The sequence below is a fragment of the Stenella coeruleoalba genome, assembly GCF_951394435.1.
Source record: "Stenella coeruleoalba genome assembly, chromosome: 5".
In the NCBI taxonomy this organism is placed as follows: Eukaryota; Metazoa; Chordata; class Mammalia; order Artiodactyla; family Delphinidae; genus Stenella; species Stenella coeruleoalba.
Window position 1 is genome coordinate 37980371 of NC_137150.1, and position 15103 is coordinate 37995473.

At 43.0% G+C, this 15103-nt stretch overlaps 1 protein-coding gene across 18 annotated transcripts in view; it reads right to left on the reverse strand.

The window, feature by feature from the left end:
• VEPH1 (ventricular zone expressed PH domain containing 1) overlaps window positions 1–15103 on the reverse strand; it is a 713106-nt gene that overhangs the window by 146100 nt on the left and 551903 nt on the right. For all 18 annotated transcript variants that reach the window (XR_013828597.1, XM_079923356.1, XM_079923366.1 and 15 more), the window contains one exon: window positions 4613–4822. Coding sequence is in view for 17 of the 18 variants with exons in the window: in XM_079923356.1 (XP_079779482.1) it covers window positions 4613–4822 (210 nt within the window). In the remaining variant the exon portion in view is untranslated. The remainder of the gene's footprint in view (window positions 1–4612; window positions 4823–15103) is intronic.

A 15103-nucleotide genomic window follows, 5' to 3' on the forward strand; every position in this document is an offset into this window, starting at 1 on the left:
GGGCTGGAACAGCCTGGACAGATAAGAGTTAAAGCTAGAGAGGGAGAGTAGGGCCAAGCCAAGATGATGGCATCCTATAGGCAGTGGAGGAGCCAACAGAAGACTTTGTGCAAGGAAGTAGGATCACACTTGCATTTTTAGGAAAAAAACTGGTAATTCTACAAGAGATGCATTAGAGTGGGAAGAAACACATTCCTCTCTCAGTAACACTCTCCAACTGGGTAGGATTTTATTATATTGCTGTTGTTTTTATTATTACTATTATGAGTTGAAATGTATCAAGCACTTACCCGATGCCAGGCACTGTGCTAAGGGCTTTATATGAATTCTCTGGATGTAGGTCTGAGGATGGACCCTCAGAAAGTACTAAGTCATTTCTGCTGTTGTCTGGAGGTCTCCACTATATAGTCTCCTCATTTGAGAAAGACAGAAGGACCTGTGTATTTTTGCCATGCTGAGGACATGTCTAATAAAATAATATTCCTTATTTGTGCATCTGCTTCAACTGAACACACCACAGAAGTGGGGTGTATCCTGGCATTATGAAGAGCCAGCTGTGTCCTTTACTGGACAGGGCCAAAGAAGGTACACCTCAGAGGCAACCACTCATCAGTTACCCTAGAAGTGGGTAGATTTCTCTGCCCTTTGTTCCTTCTAGTTTCACTCTCCATCCAACATATGTACTTTGGATGCCGGAACACACCTGAAAATTGCCTGTGAGTCACCACCCTACAGCCTCCTATAGTGACACAAGCACCATGGCTATTAAGCATGGTTTCTTTCCAAATCTGGGCAAAAAAAGATCCCTGAGGTAATTTGGGAGATAGCGAAAATAAGTATCTATAGGGTGTTATTTTTTGTTTTATAGATACAACTTTCCTCTGCTGGGTTTACATCAGCAGATGGGAAGACTGTGACTGCTAGCAGCTGCTGAAAACAGTTTGCCCACCCAGATGGGTGCTGATTTGAAAGAAAGGCACACGTGGTATGGTTCCCCATAGCCAGCCCTGCAGTTCCTACACTTGGCTTTATGCAGGCACAGAAGGTGGGGCAGAAGTCAATTAATAACATGTGTGATTGATTCCACGCTGACTCTACCCCTGAGGCTACCCTGGGCCTGACAGCCTTACATCCCCTGGAGACTCCCCTCTTCCTCTTAAGGATCAAACAGTGCAGTTTGCTGGAAGGCAGGCAGCAAGGGAGGGATCAACAGTAGGCTCCAATCAGTCACAGACTGCGCATCTCAGAAGTTGAAGCAAGATACTCAAATTGCATCGGCTTTTCTGTATTTCCAAAATCTTTCAAAATCCTAGCAACAGAAATCATCTGATACTTGGAACCCCTGAATACATCTGAAAATTTTACTCTGGTGTCAAAGAGAAAAAATATTTTAATGACGTCAATTTTTAGATGAGGCTGGGAAATTTTTAGATGAGACTGAGAAAGAGGATCCTAGGGCCTGAGATCACTAGGGTCCTGTGGCTGTCTCATCATTAACACCCTAAACATCTCCATGTCTCATATATCCCCATGTCCCTTTATGTCACACAGACCAAGCTCTCCACACAGAAAACAGCTGGGCCTTTTTAGGGCAAAGTTCCTGCTGTTCTCTTTTTATTGCAATGTCCTCCTCCATAGGTAGCCAGGAGCCCATACTTGACTTCTGCCCTCATACCCACCTGGCAATGTACTTCAGTAACTCTCTGTTTCCTTCTGCAAAGAGGTTGGAGAGAAATAACCATACACATGTATCTTGCTTATTGGTTTTGGTCTTTAGGAATATGGCTCCACAAAATTTTTAGAACATTGAACAGGTTTACTCAAATTAAGCAGTTAATAGCTGCTTAGACTACTAATTCTTGGGACATCTGAATTTTAGCATTCTTAAAACTAAAAGAAGGACTTTCAAAGGCTGATATCTTAGGCATTATTTCTGAGTAAAGGATCCTGACTAACATTTATAGGTAATTGTGTCAGTCTGATCTTAAATGAAATGGAATAATGGAATTCAAGAATATCAGAGCCAGAAGGGCGGTAATCCAGTGCAAAGACATTACTTATTTTTGAGGAGAGAAAAGAGACCCAGAGAAACGAATGACTTGATGAACTGCAACAGAGACATTCTTTGTCCCCTGTCATTTCTTTCTGTCCTTCTCTTTTGATTAGCTGGGCATATGGCCACCTAAATCCAGACTAGATGTTCCAGCCTCCCTTGCAGCTAGGTATGGTCATCTGCAGCTTTGTTTTATTTAGCCAATGGGCTATAAACAATAGGTTGTGTTTGACTGTCTGGAAGAGTTCTTCTCCCCTTTCCCCTTCCTACTGGCTGAAATGTTGAATTGATGGGTGGAGAGGAGTAGCCATCTTGGACCATGAGATAGAAGCCCTGTGCTCTTTGGTGTGCTCAAGGATAGGAGAGCAACAAAGGAGAAGGGGCCTGGGTTTCTGAAACATGGAGTTCTAGACTGACTGCCTTCTAGACTTCTTTATGTGCAAGGGAAATAGATGTGTATCTTTGTTTAAACCATTGTTGAATTTTTGTGTTACTTATTCCTGACCACATGTAAACTGCTATATCAGTAGTCTGGAAAAGTTTTAATTGATTAACATGACTTGATGGAGGAGGGCAGGATGGGTGATGGACAAGGCCTGACTGATCCTTTGTCTAAAAGATAAAATGCTTTAAATATGTTATGTCAAGGGATCTCAAATACTGATCCACAAAATGCTGCATCAGAATTACCCTGGCAGACGTGGGGGAGGGGTGTCCCATAAATCCAGATTCATGGGTCCCTTTCCTGGAGTTTTTCATTTAGTAGGTATTCTATGGGGCCCAAGAACTTATTTTGTTAAAAAAGTTCCTAATATAGTCCTGATATCCAGAAACATTTGGAAAGTATTTGATCTAAAATTGTTCTCTGCTGAGGAGGTGAATCAGAAGCATCAGAAAAAATTTTTTTCTCTCCCAAACATAGATGCCTCCATGGGCACATGAGAATGAGAGATAGAGATAGAGATAGAGAGAGACAGAGACAGAGAGAGAGAGGTGAGAGAGACAGAGATGAGGAAATATTCTGATATTCTGAATTTTGAAATAAGTGATCCCTGAGGCTCTTTGGACCCTCCTCGCCTTCTCTCTGCACTCACCTGGAGTCACAAAAAATGTCACCTAATAGTCCATTCTCTCTCAAGTTAGCCTTAGTTCAGATAAACCTACAGTGGCTAGTGTTTTTTGTTTGTTTTGTTTTGCTTTGTTTACAGATTACATTTTCTATGGGAGGTGTAGTCACTTTCAATGTGCATCACTACACATTAATGAATCGTAAATGTATTTGTGACAAAAAGACCTACCACTTGAAGATTCCAAGGCCTTGCACACCAGAGGTTGAATTTTTTGGTCCAGGCAAAAATCTGCAATGTCAGCAGATTCAGGCAAACAGCTGTTGGTTACAGTTGGCCTAAAAGCACTTGGGCATACCAGCAGCCTCTCCTGGCAGCAAAGGCGATGGGCACAGAAACTGTTACCACAAGGCAGATCATGGCAGGCAGGAGACATTCCAAACAGCACTGAATGGAAAGGGATTATACTAAGCAGCACGTCAGTACCGAGTAATCCTTTTACAAGAGTCACTGTCACATTCATAAATACACACTGCTTGGGAGACCAGTTCTCCCACCTTCTTCTGGGAAACTAGAGGAGTAAGGCCCTCAACCAGGAGGAAGCCTGGCATTCACCAGGCTCTCCACAAATCTCAGCAGAAATCAAACAAAACAGATTGCTAAACTTGGTGAACTATGAAATCTCTTTTAAGAGTTGTACAATTTTATATTTATCTAATAGGAAACTACAGTATGGGTAAGTGGGTGAAAGTAAAAGCTTTCCTCTATCGATTATATATTTGCTTTTATTTTTAAAAGATAAAAATCCTAAATCCCAATATGAAATCGCCAGAGAGACATGCATGTGTGTGTATACATGCAGGCACACACCCTTCAGAACTTTAATTTCTGGAAATTCTTTCTTAGTTGCCTAGTCCCCACAAGCTCTGGCGGCATCCTGTTGTCCCTTCCGAAAGATTTTATTATGCAAATATTTAGACTAGGACTTTTAAACATCCATGAACGTTTACTGCACTCTCTCAAGTAACATCATGTAGAGGGCTCAAAACATAGAGTCCAGGCAATTACTGACAGGATAGCTATGGGTTCTCATTAATATGCAGTCTCTGGGACCTAACTCTGTGTTTACTGATGGTCTCTTGGTTGACCAGAATTGCAACCAGAAATGAGATGAAACTCTTACTGGTTGCTGTTATTACAAAGTGGTCTTGAATCTGTCATAGTGCTCTTTCCATTGTAACCCTTCGCCTTCCTCACTGACACTCCAGCAATGAAATCTTCACTTCCTGAACCTTCCACATAACCCTGCTACAATGTGCCCTTGATCCAGAGGCTGCTGTCCATGCATTAAAAAAAAAAAAAAAAAAAAAGAGAGAGAGAGAAAGAAACGAAACTCTCAGAAGTCTCAGGACAAATTTGTAGGTCATAGAGCTCCTATGGATTAAGTGCTGATGGAATTTAGGGAAATGGAGAGAAAAAAACCCATACTTACTTCATCCACATGCCCAACAGCTCCATAGATTCTCGCCATTTGTCCAATGAGGTAGGGGAATCTCTCAGCAATCTCTTTCAGCATTGGAAGAAAACTGTTCAAAGCCACTGGCTCATAGCCTGCTATCTCTATGAGGATGCTTAGGATGACGTCGTTATGGGTCGAATCCTTCAAATGCCCGATTAGGAAAGGAATACACTTCTGAACCACCTACAGAAAGAAAGGAGAAGAAGAGGGAAGAAAGAGAAACAAAGAGGAAATTAATTAAGTCAGAATCAACCTAATATTTTTTGTATTCAATCTGAACTCAACACATTCTGAGATTATTACTCTTGCTGGAACTCAAACAAATCTCCCAAGTCTGAAATTTTAAATTTACAATAAAATTTCAGAGGCTTCAGCTCCTTTTGCTTCCTCTTTAAATCTGCACTCTGCTATTGAAGAGTAAAGGCTGCAAAATGCTTAAATGTTTCTATTCGTAAGTCAAGTTTTGATGTGCTATGTCCTTATCGGTAGTGTTACATTTCCTCCAAACCACCCTGAAAGCTTCAATTTTTTATTTTTATTTTTGGTGCTCATATACAATAGAGTTTTCCTAAAGACTCACGGAAAACATTATCAAGTAGTGTTCTCAGAAATTGGTTGTGCTGTCCATTATCAACTGTGCTGCATATATTGAGAAGAATGAATTTGACCACTAATTAAATTGAATTGAAAAGCATAGATGGCATTAACAATATTTATTGAATACCTACTATGTACCCAGAACAACTAGAGATTCCTAGAAGTTAGGATACTAGCCAAAATTTTTAACATGGCCTACATACTCAGTCCCTACTTGCCTACTCCTTAGACATCATCTCGGACATGACCACCTTGCTCTCTCAACTTTAGTAACAATGGCATTTTTTTCTCTCTCAAATTCCTCTCACCATGGGACCTGTGCACATATTATTCCCTCTCTGTAATAAGGTCTTCTCCACTACCTCATTTCATCAGTTAACTCCTAATTATCCATAGACTATCAGAGAGTTTCAATTTAAAGGACAATATAAGTATGTAAGAGATCCTTGACGATGACTTTAATCAGAGCCTTCAAACTGGAGAAATATGGTGTGGAAATATTTAATAATAAAAGTAAGGAAGCAGGAAAGAGCTCTTCCATTTTCTTCCATTTTCCATTTGGATCACAAAAATGTAATACGATAAAAAATTATTAATTTTTATTAAATAATTATATATTAAATTATATGTTAATTAAATAATTATTAAATAATTATTAAATAATTTCTACCATATTCTCAATATCCTAATCTTTCTTAATTTTTAATGCTTTTATCAATATAAAGATGCAATAATTTGTATTAAGGAGAATGTGACTTTTTTGTGGAATAAAGTCTCTATATTAACACATAGACACATTGCATACTGATGATTTAATGAACTGTTTTGTCTGCTAAAATAAAAGAATTAGAAAGGACAACCTGTGGAAAACTGAACAAAGAAGTACAAACTATTTGCCCATCCATACTTCTACTATGCTTATTTCTTTTGTTTGTTGTTGGTTTGCTGTTTTGGTAAGGGAAACTTGAAATGTAGATTCCAGTATAAAAACTGAATCTGATGCACAGCTCAATCTGCTGAATTCATCCCCTGCCCAAAACCTGCTTTTCCCACCTCTCTAGCCCCAAGTGTCTTCTTTCCCCATAAATGACACAATCATCTGACTGCTCAAGTCAGCAGTCTGGGAATCATTCTTTTTTTTTTTTTTTTTTTTGCGGTACACAGGCCTCTCACTGTTGTGGCCTCTCCTGTTGTGGAGCATAGGCTCCGGACGCGCAGGCTCAGTGGCCATGGCTCACGGGCCCAGCTGCTCCGCGGCATGTGGGATCTTCCCGGACCGGGGCACGAACCTGTGTCCCCTGCATTGGCAGGCGGACTCTCAACCACTGTGCCACCAGGGAAGCCCTAGGAATCATTCTTGACAACTGTTTTTCCCTTACCAGCAGCTTCATCCAAGCAATCACCAAGTCCTATTGATTCCACCCCCCAAGTATCCCACAGATGGGTCCACTTCCCTCCATGTCCATTCATCTATCCATTCACTCATTCACAAATATTTATGGAGTCCTTCCCATTTGCAAGGTACTATTCTAGGTGCTGGAGTTAATGTTTCTAACAGGTCTGACAGGTTCCTGCCTTCATGGAATAACTCACTGTCTAGTAAAGGAGATACTTAGTAAAACAAATAGTTACAAAAGAAATACGTAATTATAAGTTTTAATAAATGTCACATGGGGAAATACAGGGTGCTGTGAGACACAGTCCCAGGGCCCTGATTTAGGCTGGGGGTCAGGGAAGTCCTCTCAGCAGGGACATTTAAGCTGAGACACTGATCTAGTCACCCTGCACTTGGGTTATTCCAACAGCCTCCTAACTGTTCTCCCTGCCTTCAGTCTTGTCCGTCCAATCCCTTCTCGACCTTGTGGCCACAATGGTGACCCTCTCCTGCTTAAAATACTTCACTAATTTCTCATTGCTCTCAAGCCAGAGGTTCACTATACCTTTTCTGAACTGACTCCTATCCACCTTCTAGACTTAGCTCCTTACCCACCTATTCTACTGTCTCCCCATCCAGATCCCATCACATAACACACTTCCACCATGTTGGATTTTTAAAAAATGTTCTTGACCTGCTAAGTTTTCTCTTGTGTCTGGAATTTTACTCATGTGATCCATTCGGCCTGTAGTTCTTATTGCCCCCAATTTGCTGGATAACTCCTTATCATTCTTGAGGCTTCAGATTAGCTATTATTTCCTTTAAAAAATCTTCCTCAACTCCTCTTCTTTTCCCCTCTCAGTCTCATGTCCCTGCTAAAGCTCCTACCCTCATACTTCCTTCTCATTGCTGTTCCAGTGTCTGCCTTGCAGACTAACTGAAATCTCTACAAGGTCAAGAATCATTTCCATTTTGTACCTATGAATGTATACTCAGTGCCTAGCACAGAGTCTGGCCTGAAAGTAAGTCAATAAATATTTAAGGAACAAATAAAAGGAAGGCAGATCTAAATGATTTTATAGGGTAGTTTTGGGATAACCCCAACTCCCACCCCACACCATAATACTTGAATAGTTGTACATAATGTTTAAACATATATACTACCATGTGTCATATACAACATAACTAATAAGGACATAAAAGAAGATAATTTTGAGATCACTAGGATCATCCTGTGTATAAATTTAAACTTGATATTCATATCCAGTACTTGCGGAGAAAAGGACAGAGGTAGTTTCTGGTAAATGGCACATATGAATGAACAGTTCAGTAAAGGCTGCCTGTGCATTGGGGTTGACCGTATGTCCTTTGGGTGAAACTATGAGAGGTCCCTGGCACCTATGGCAGAAGTGTCAGCCAGCTGCTCCGGGTCAGGGCAGCATACTTAACCTGAGGCTTTTAGAAATGGAAAACGCTTACACATTTCCTGCCCCATTCTACAAAATTCCATTTCCTAGTCCTTATTCTTCATGTCCTATTCCTGGAACACCTGTGACACGTGCTTCCAGTCATGACAATTTTATTTAAACTCCAGCCATACATCCCAAGCCTATAAAGAAAATTTTAAAAGGAAAAGAAAGAAAAGGGGAAAGGAAGAAAGAAAAAGTAAGAAAGGCAGGCAGGCAGGCTCAGGCAAATATATATACTTCTGGGCAGAGTTGAATCCATAGGAGCAAAGAAAAGAGAAACCCTGAATAATGGGAATAATAATAAAATGTGAATAATGTGAATGAACAAAGGCAGATATTTCTTGAAGTTTATCACTCACATTTAAGGGAAGTGGTGCTTTGGGCTTTAGATATTCTTGGATAAGGAGAAATTATATTTTCCAAACACAGGGCATTTCCTTAGGTTGGTCTCTTCATGGTGCCTCATTGGAGTCATCTCATAACTCAGAGAAAGCCTTCTTTGGCTGAGAGTAGAGTAGCCACTAAGGTAACATAGATGGCTGGCAAAGAGCAAGCTAACACGGCCTTTGTTTAGGCCACAAGCCCCACGCCTTGGACTCTGACAGAGCTTCCAAACTGACCTCCTAGCCTCAAGTCTTTTCCCCTTTCTTCAGCCTCCTCACTGCCTAAAACTTCATCTGCTTATGTCAAAGATTCCCCATGGGGCTTCCCTGGTGGCGCAGTGGTTGAGAGTCCGCCTGCCGATGCAGGGGACACGGGTTCGTGCCCCAGTGCGGGAAGATCCCACGTGCCACGGAGCGGCTGGGCCCGTGAGCCATGGCCGCTGAGCCTGCGTGTCCAGAGCCTGTGCTCCGCAACAGGAGAGGCCACAACAGTGAGAGGCCCACGTACAGCAAAAAAAAAAAAAAAAAAAAAGATTTCCCATGGCGCATGGCTGGAATCCCAATGCCACGGCATTCTAGGGTCTTCGCTTATGGGTATATTTGCTGGCTCTTCCTCTGTGAACCCTCTGAGCCAGCAACATGCCACTGACCACCCACAGTGGCTTGAATACGGAGAAAACTCATACTTTCAAAGCTGATCTCAAATAGCTCTACTTCTGGGAAGCCTTCCCTCCAGGCTGCTCTAACATACACAGAACCTGAAGCTAGAGAACAAGGGAGGCCCCCAGACCACACACTGAAATATTCTGCAGTCTTATACAGTGTTCTATCTTCTTACCTGACACATACACCTTTATAACAATCTGGGAGGCTTGATCTGAATTTAGAATTTTTGGCCCCTGTAGAGGGAACAGGAAGAAATGACCCTTAATCCCCATCTCTTGCCCCTCCCTTCTCTTCCTACCCCTGGCTTTGCCCTCAAGGAGTCTCCTATGCATATATGTGGATACCCAAGCCCACATATGCAAGCTCATCTAGGCTGCCTCTCAGACCTATGGGGTCACACTGTTGGCATGGCCTGTTCTTGGGAAAACAGGCCCAGGGACCAGACCTTGCATCCTGGAAGCAGGATGGAGACTTACAGGAAGGGGATTCCAAGGTCCCAGTTATCTGGACTATGTCTAGTAGACAGGGAAGTGCATGGGAACTGGGGGCACAGGCAGAGGAGGGCCAACCAGAACAGTATAAAGCAAGTAGCCCAGGGAAGGGTCCTATCCCTGACTTTTCTGGTCCTTCCTGAGCAGAATTAATCACTGCTTTTTCTGTCTCCCAAAGCAGTCTGCTGACAAGTTTAGCATCTTGTCCTTGAACTGAAATTTTGTGGACACAGCTCATTACTCCAGCCCATGGGGACCTTGAGGGTGCGACCATCTGAAAACATAGCTCCATAACTTAACTGGCAGCAAATGACATTTAAATTCTTACTTACGGAATAAAAAGTCGAGCTATTGTGTACATGTACATGTGTATGTGCACGTGTGTATCCACACTCCCTCTTAAATTAGTCCTCAGGTTCAATTTTCTCTTTCAATTTAATTTGGATAGTACTCAAGTTCTATTAATCTCCAGAAACCTATAAAATAACTGCTACTCTTTTCATGTATTACTTATACCCACCATACTAACGAAATATATATTCTGAAATCCAGGGTTCTGCTCCAAAGGTTGTTTGAGAACAGTCTATATATATTCCATCACTCTAACTTAATGCTCTGCAACTGGCTTCTCATTTTAAATAAATACCAAGTGACCTCTGAGTCTTGTCAGCCTGGTGATGCTATGTTAGGTGCTGTAGGATTAGGTATGTGAATAGGAATGCTCTACACTGCTGAGAGAAAATCCTAGAAAATGACTCTAGGGACCAGACCACAAAAGCAGTTCCTCTGGGTCTGGACATTAATCAACAGAGGGCTGAACTTGCCATTTCCTGCCACTCTTCTCTGTATGGTTAGGGCTAGACACCTACATCCTGGGGATAATAACACATATGTTCATATGTGTTACTAAATTCTGTTTCCTTCATTGACTAGACTACAGCATGGTTTTTGGCAGCCGAGAATATAGACTTAGCCCCAGAAGGCCACTTGGAAAATTGACCACCCAGCCTTTTCCTATAAATGAACTCGGAGAATCCTCTGGAGATTCCAGCCACGAGTCACTAGCCAAGAACTGCCTCCCTCCACCTAGGAAGGATAGCCTCCTAAAAGAGGGATACTCTGAGGGCAGTGATGGAGGAAGGGATACCACATGATCGGGCAGCAACATCAGAAACTCACAGACGGATGGATGTTGACGCTATGTCACGTTCACAACCTCATGGACTAGTCAGCTATACATAGAGAAGATTTTTTTTCAAGGGCCAACTGTTGACCCTCCAGCCCTGGAGAGCCCAGTTATCACTGGTCACAGAAGGTGGGTAATGAGGAGTGCATTCAAGAAAGCATGAAAACATTCCTGCACTTGCCTTCATTGGAGAACCAGCTCAGTTTACCTCCAAGTTACAGAGCACTGGCACAGCTTTTATGCAGAAGGAAAAACCCCCTTTTAATCCAAATGTCACAAGGTCAAAATCCTTCTCATTTAGCCTCTTATTTCATCTGAAATTGAATTAACTAGACTTACACTGAAAGCCTCAGTCTGTAGATTTGATTGTTGCCACGTATTTCATTTTCCTCTCTCAGTAGACTTTTCTCTGTATCCCTCCTTTTCCCCTTGACTGCTGTCTAATTAATGAACATGAGAGAGAGGAGAGGTGAATCAGGGATTTCTCTAGCTCACTGCCTGAGCATCTCAGTAACCAGGTGTTAGCTGACAAAGAGCTGAAGGAGGCAAGGGGGGTGGGAAGGGGCAGGGCTGCTTTAACAGGAAGAGAAGTGCTGAGGGGAAACAAAGGGTTGGGTGGTGCCCTAGTCACCACTTCCTGCCACCAGTTAGGATCCTGGCCCTGGTGGGTCCCTTCACGTCATTATGGGTGCTTCCTAATCCTTTGCTTCTTCATTCTAGGATCCACACTCAGCACCTACAGGAATACCTACAGCAATCCGCTTTCCCATTCTCTTTCCCCTTCTGTTCAGTTCTCCTCCTTTTCTTGTCTAGCTTACCTTTCTACTGTGTCCCCCGGCTCGCCCATTTGTTTCACAAGCCACAGCCTTACAGTCTCATTTTTTTAGCATGTTGAGATCAAAAGATCTCACTGCCTGGAATTAGACTGGGTTGATGAGGTAGCTCAGCCTAATCTGTATGGCTCTGCGAAAGTTCCCTAACCAGTGTCAGCCCCAGATTTTCTGTAAATGGCAGTCTTAGGGGCGGGGCATTGTGACTGTAATGGCCTGTGGAAGACATGGACATTGCCCGTCTGAAAGCTGGAGGGGCCGATAAAGATAAGGGGGGCATGAAAAGCCACCTCACCAAGTCACTCCTTGGTACCAGCACTGTTCTTGACCTCTCCAAACTTCAACTTCTCTGTTTACAAAATGAAAAGGTTGTGGAGAACAAGTGAGATAATCTCTGTAAAACACCTACACAGTGCCTGGTACTTGGCATGAGCTCAACCACTATTGGTGCCCCTTGTCCACCCTCCCCTGCCTTCTGTAACCTGGTAACACTTCCCTTGTGGCCTTCTGAAAGTGGAGGCTACTCAGTGACTCCCCCAGGCCAAGAGAGGAGGGGGTTGGGAGTCAGAGTGCTGGACCTGTCACTTACCGCTTACTACTTGTGAGATGGGGGCAAGATAACCTCTCAAAACATTCTTTTTTCTTTTTTTTTTCTGATTTTAACTGATTTATTTTTAATTTTTATACAATTTTTAAAGGTTACACTCCATTTGCAACAAAGCATCCATTTTGACTGGTGTAAAATGGAGGAAAAAATAACACATCATAGAGTTATTGGTAGGATTAAATGAGATATTAGATGTTAAAACAAAAGTCCTTTGTGAATGGTAAAATCCTCTGCAAATTTAGGCACTAATACTAACTCATCTGTCTTAAGAAATATTCGTGGAGAGACTTGTGTGTGCCAGGTACTATGCCAGGCACTGGGGACACAGTGATGGATAAGGTGGTCCTTGTGTCTCAAGCATCTGCATCACAGCCAAGGTGATCCAGAGGGAGAGAGACCAGCAGAGACAAATTCATGACAGTGTGAAATTTGCTATGTCTGGGATTAGGCAGAAGAAAGGAGTCAGAGAGGACTACTGGCAAGAAAGCAACACCTAAGCAACTGTCAGCCCAAAAAGGGTGGTCCTGGTTAGGAAAGAACATTCCAGATGGAGAACATAGCATATATGTAAAAACTCAGTGCCCTGATAGAGAATGCCCACCTGTGGTCCCTAAGACTGTATAGTTGTTCAAGGTGTAAGGATTAAAGTGACCCTACGAGGCCAGGCAACAGTCAGGGGCCTGGTTTTAAATGGCCTCATAAGCCCTTTCCCGAGTCTCTGGACAGCCACAGAAGGCCTGTAACCAGAGGTCTGACAGGACCTCTCTGAACGCCACACATGGTGCCACCCTCATTCTTGGACCCTACCTTTTTGGGTCAGGTGACACCAAGGCCTTTCCTCTCCCCCTTCCTATAAGTGAGACTCCTCTTGGTTTCATTTACCTTTATGCCCATCCTTTACCCTATGGGAAATAAGTTAGCTTATTCTATTTGGATAGAATTAGCTTATTCTATCCAAATCCCCCTTGAACTTTTATTGAACCTGCCTTTCCAAAAACTGTGTTTGTTTTGCTTTTGTTCTCAGGCTGCAGATCAAATGGCATGCCAGCCACCTCCTTTATGAAACTAGGTTTGGCCTGTTAGTCACCTCTCACTATTCCCCATATCACCTGGTCCCCAGTCTCTATCTGTGGTAGGCAGAATAATGACTTCCCAAAGATGTCCACACCCTAATACCCAGAACTTGTGAAAATGCTCCCTTCCACACAGAAGGGACTTTGTAAATGTGATTAAGTTAAGGGTCTTGTGATGGAGAGATAATCCTGGATCATCTGGGCGGCCCCAATGTACTCACAAAGGCCTTGGAAGAGGGAAAAAGGAGAGTCAAGCAGAGACGAGAGTGATGCAGGCCATGGGCCAGCCTCTCGGAGCTGGAAAGCACAAGGAAACGTATTCTCCTCTAGATTCTCCAGAAGGAATGCAAGCCTGTTGACCCATTTTAGACTTCTGACCTCCAGAACTATAAGGTAATAAATTTGTGTTGTTTTAAATCACTACATTTGTGGTAATGTTACAGCAGCACAGGAAACGAATACACCATCCTGTCTGTGCCCCCCTCACCCTGAGCCTTCTTTTAGGTGACCCAGTGATCCCTCAACTCCACTCTCTGCCCAGCCCAAACTCTGCTGTAGCTTTGCCCATCCTTTCTGTCCTTAATCCTTTCTGAAACTCATTTCTCCATCTGTGCTCTGGAATTCACTCCCAGACTTCCTCTAGTACCTTATTTTATCTAATATTTTCTCCCACAACCTCAATCACTTTATTCTTACTGGATGTTGTTAAACCCTCCTTATTTCTCCTAAACTCCCACACTCGTGTGGTCATTTCCTACCCTTCCCTTCCACACACAATAAGTAATGGATGCCTGCCACTCCCCACTTCACCCCACAGACCACTGCCTCTCGTGGGTCACTGGTGAGTCCCCAGCTACCAAATCCAAGGTCAATTCCCATCTCCAATCTCCTTTAACTCCCTAGATCTTGACCCTGTTGAGCCACTTTCCCCCTCTGGAGACCACACACATCTTTTTCCTTGTTCTTCATGGTCTTCACTCTCTTTGGCCTCTTTTGTTCATTTATTCATTTCCAGATTCAACAATGTTTTATTGAAACCCTATTAGGTGCCCAGCACTACGCTAGGGAGTTCATACAAATATGCAGACACACTCTTTGCTCCTCAAGGAGTTTAAGGTGCACTGGAAGAGATGGACGGGGAAAAAATAGTGACAATATATTATTCTAAGGGCAAAAGCAAAGATGCATACCAGGTAACAGAGAGGTGCCCAGTCCTCTGCCCGACTTCTAGCCTTACTGCTCAAAGTGTGGTCCCTGAAGCAGCAGGGGCAGCATCACCTGGGAACTTGTAAAAGGGCAGAATCGGGGACCCCATCCTAGACCTATTGAATTGAAACCTCTGGGGGTGGGGCTTAAGCCTGCTCTCCAGTGTCCAGGTCTCCCAGCCCAGTCCCCACTTCCTGAAGACCATTTGCCCCTCTGCTCCACCTGACATAAAGCTTCAACATCTTGCCTGATGCCACTCCCTTTGTGCGTCTTCATGGAACCTATTTTCCCCTAAGGTAGAACTCACTATCCCCTGCCCGCCGTTTATACCTTTCATAGGGCACTTATCACCCTGTTTAGTTCACTTTAGTTTTATGAATGTTTATTGAGTGCTCTCAGATACTGTAGCAAGATGTGGGATACAAAGGAAAAGAAGAAATCATGCCTTACCACAAGGAGCTTACAGTCTATTGTGGTTAATTATGCATATGACCATTCTTGCCTGCCTTTCTTTCAATTTTGATGTTGAATCCAAATGTTCCAGGCTTCACCTTAGTGTTGACTGGTTTTTCAAGTGGTGG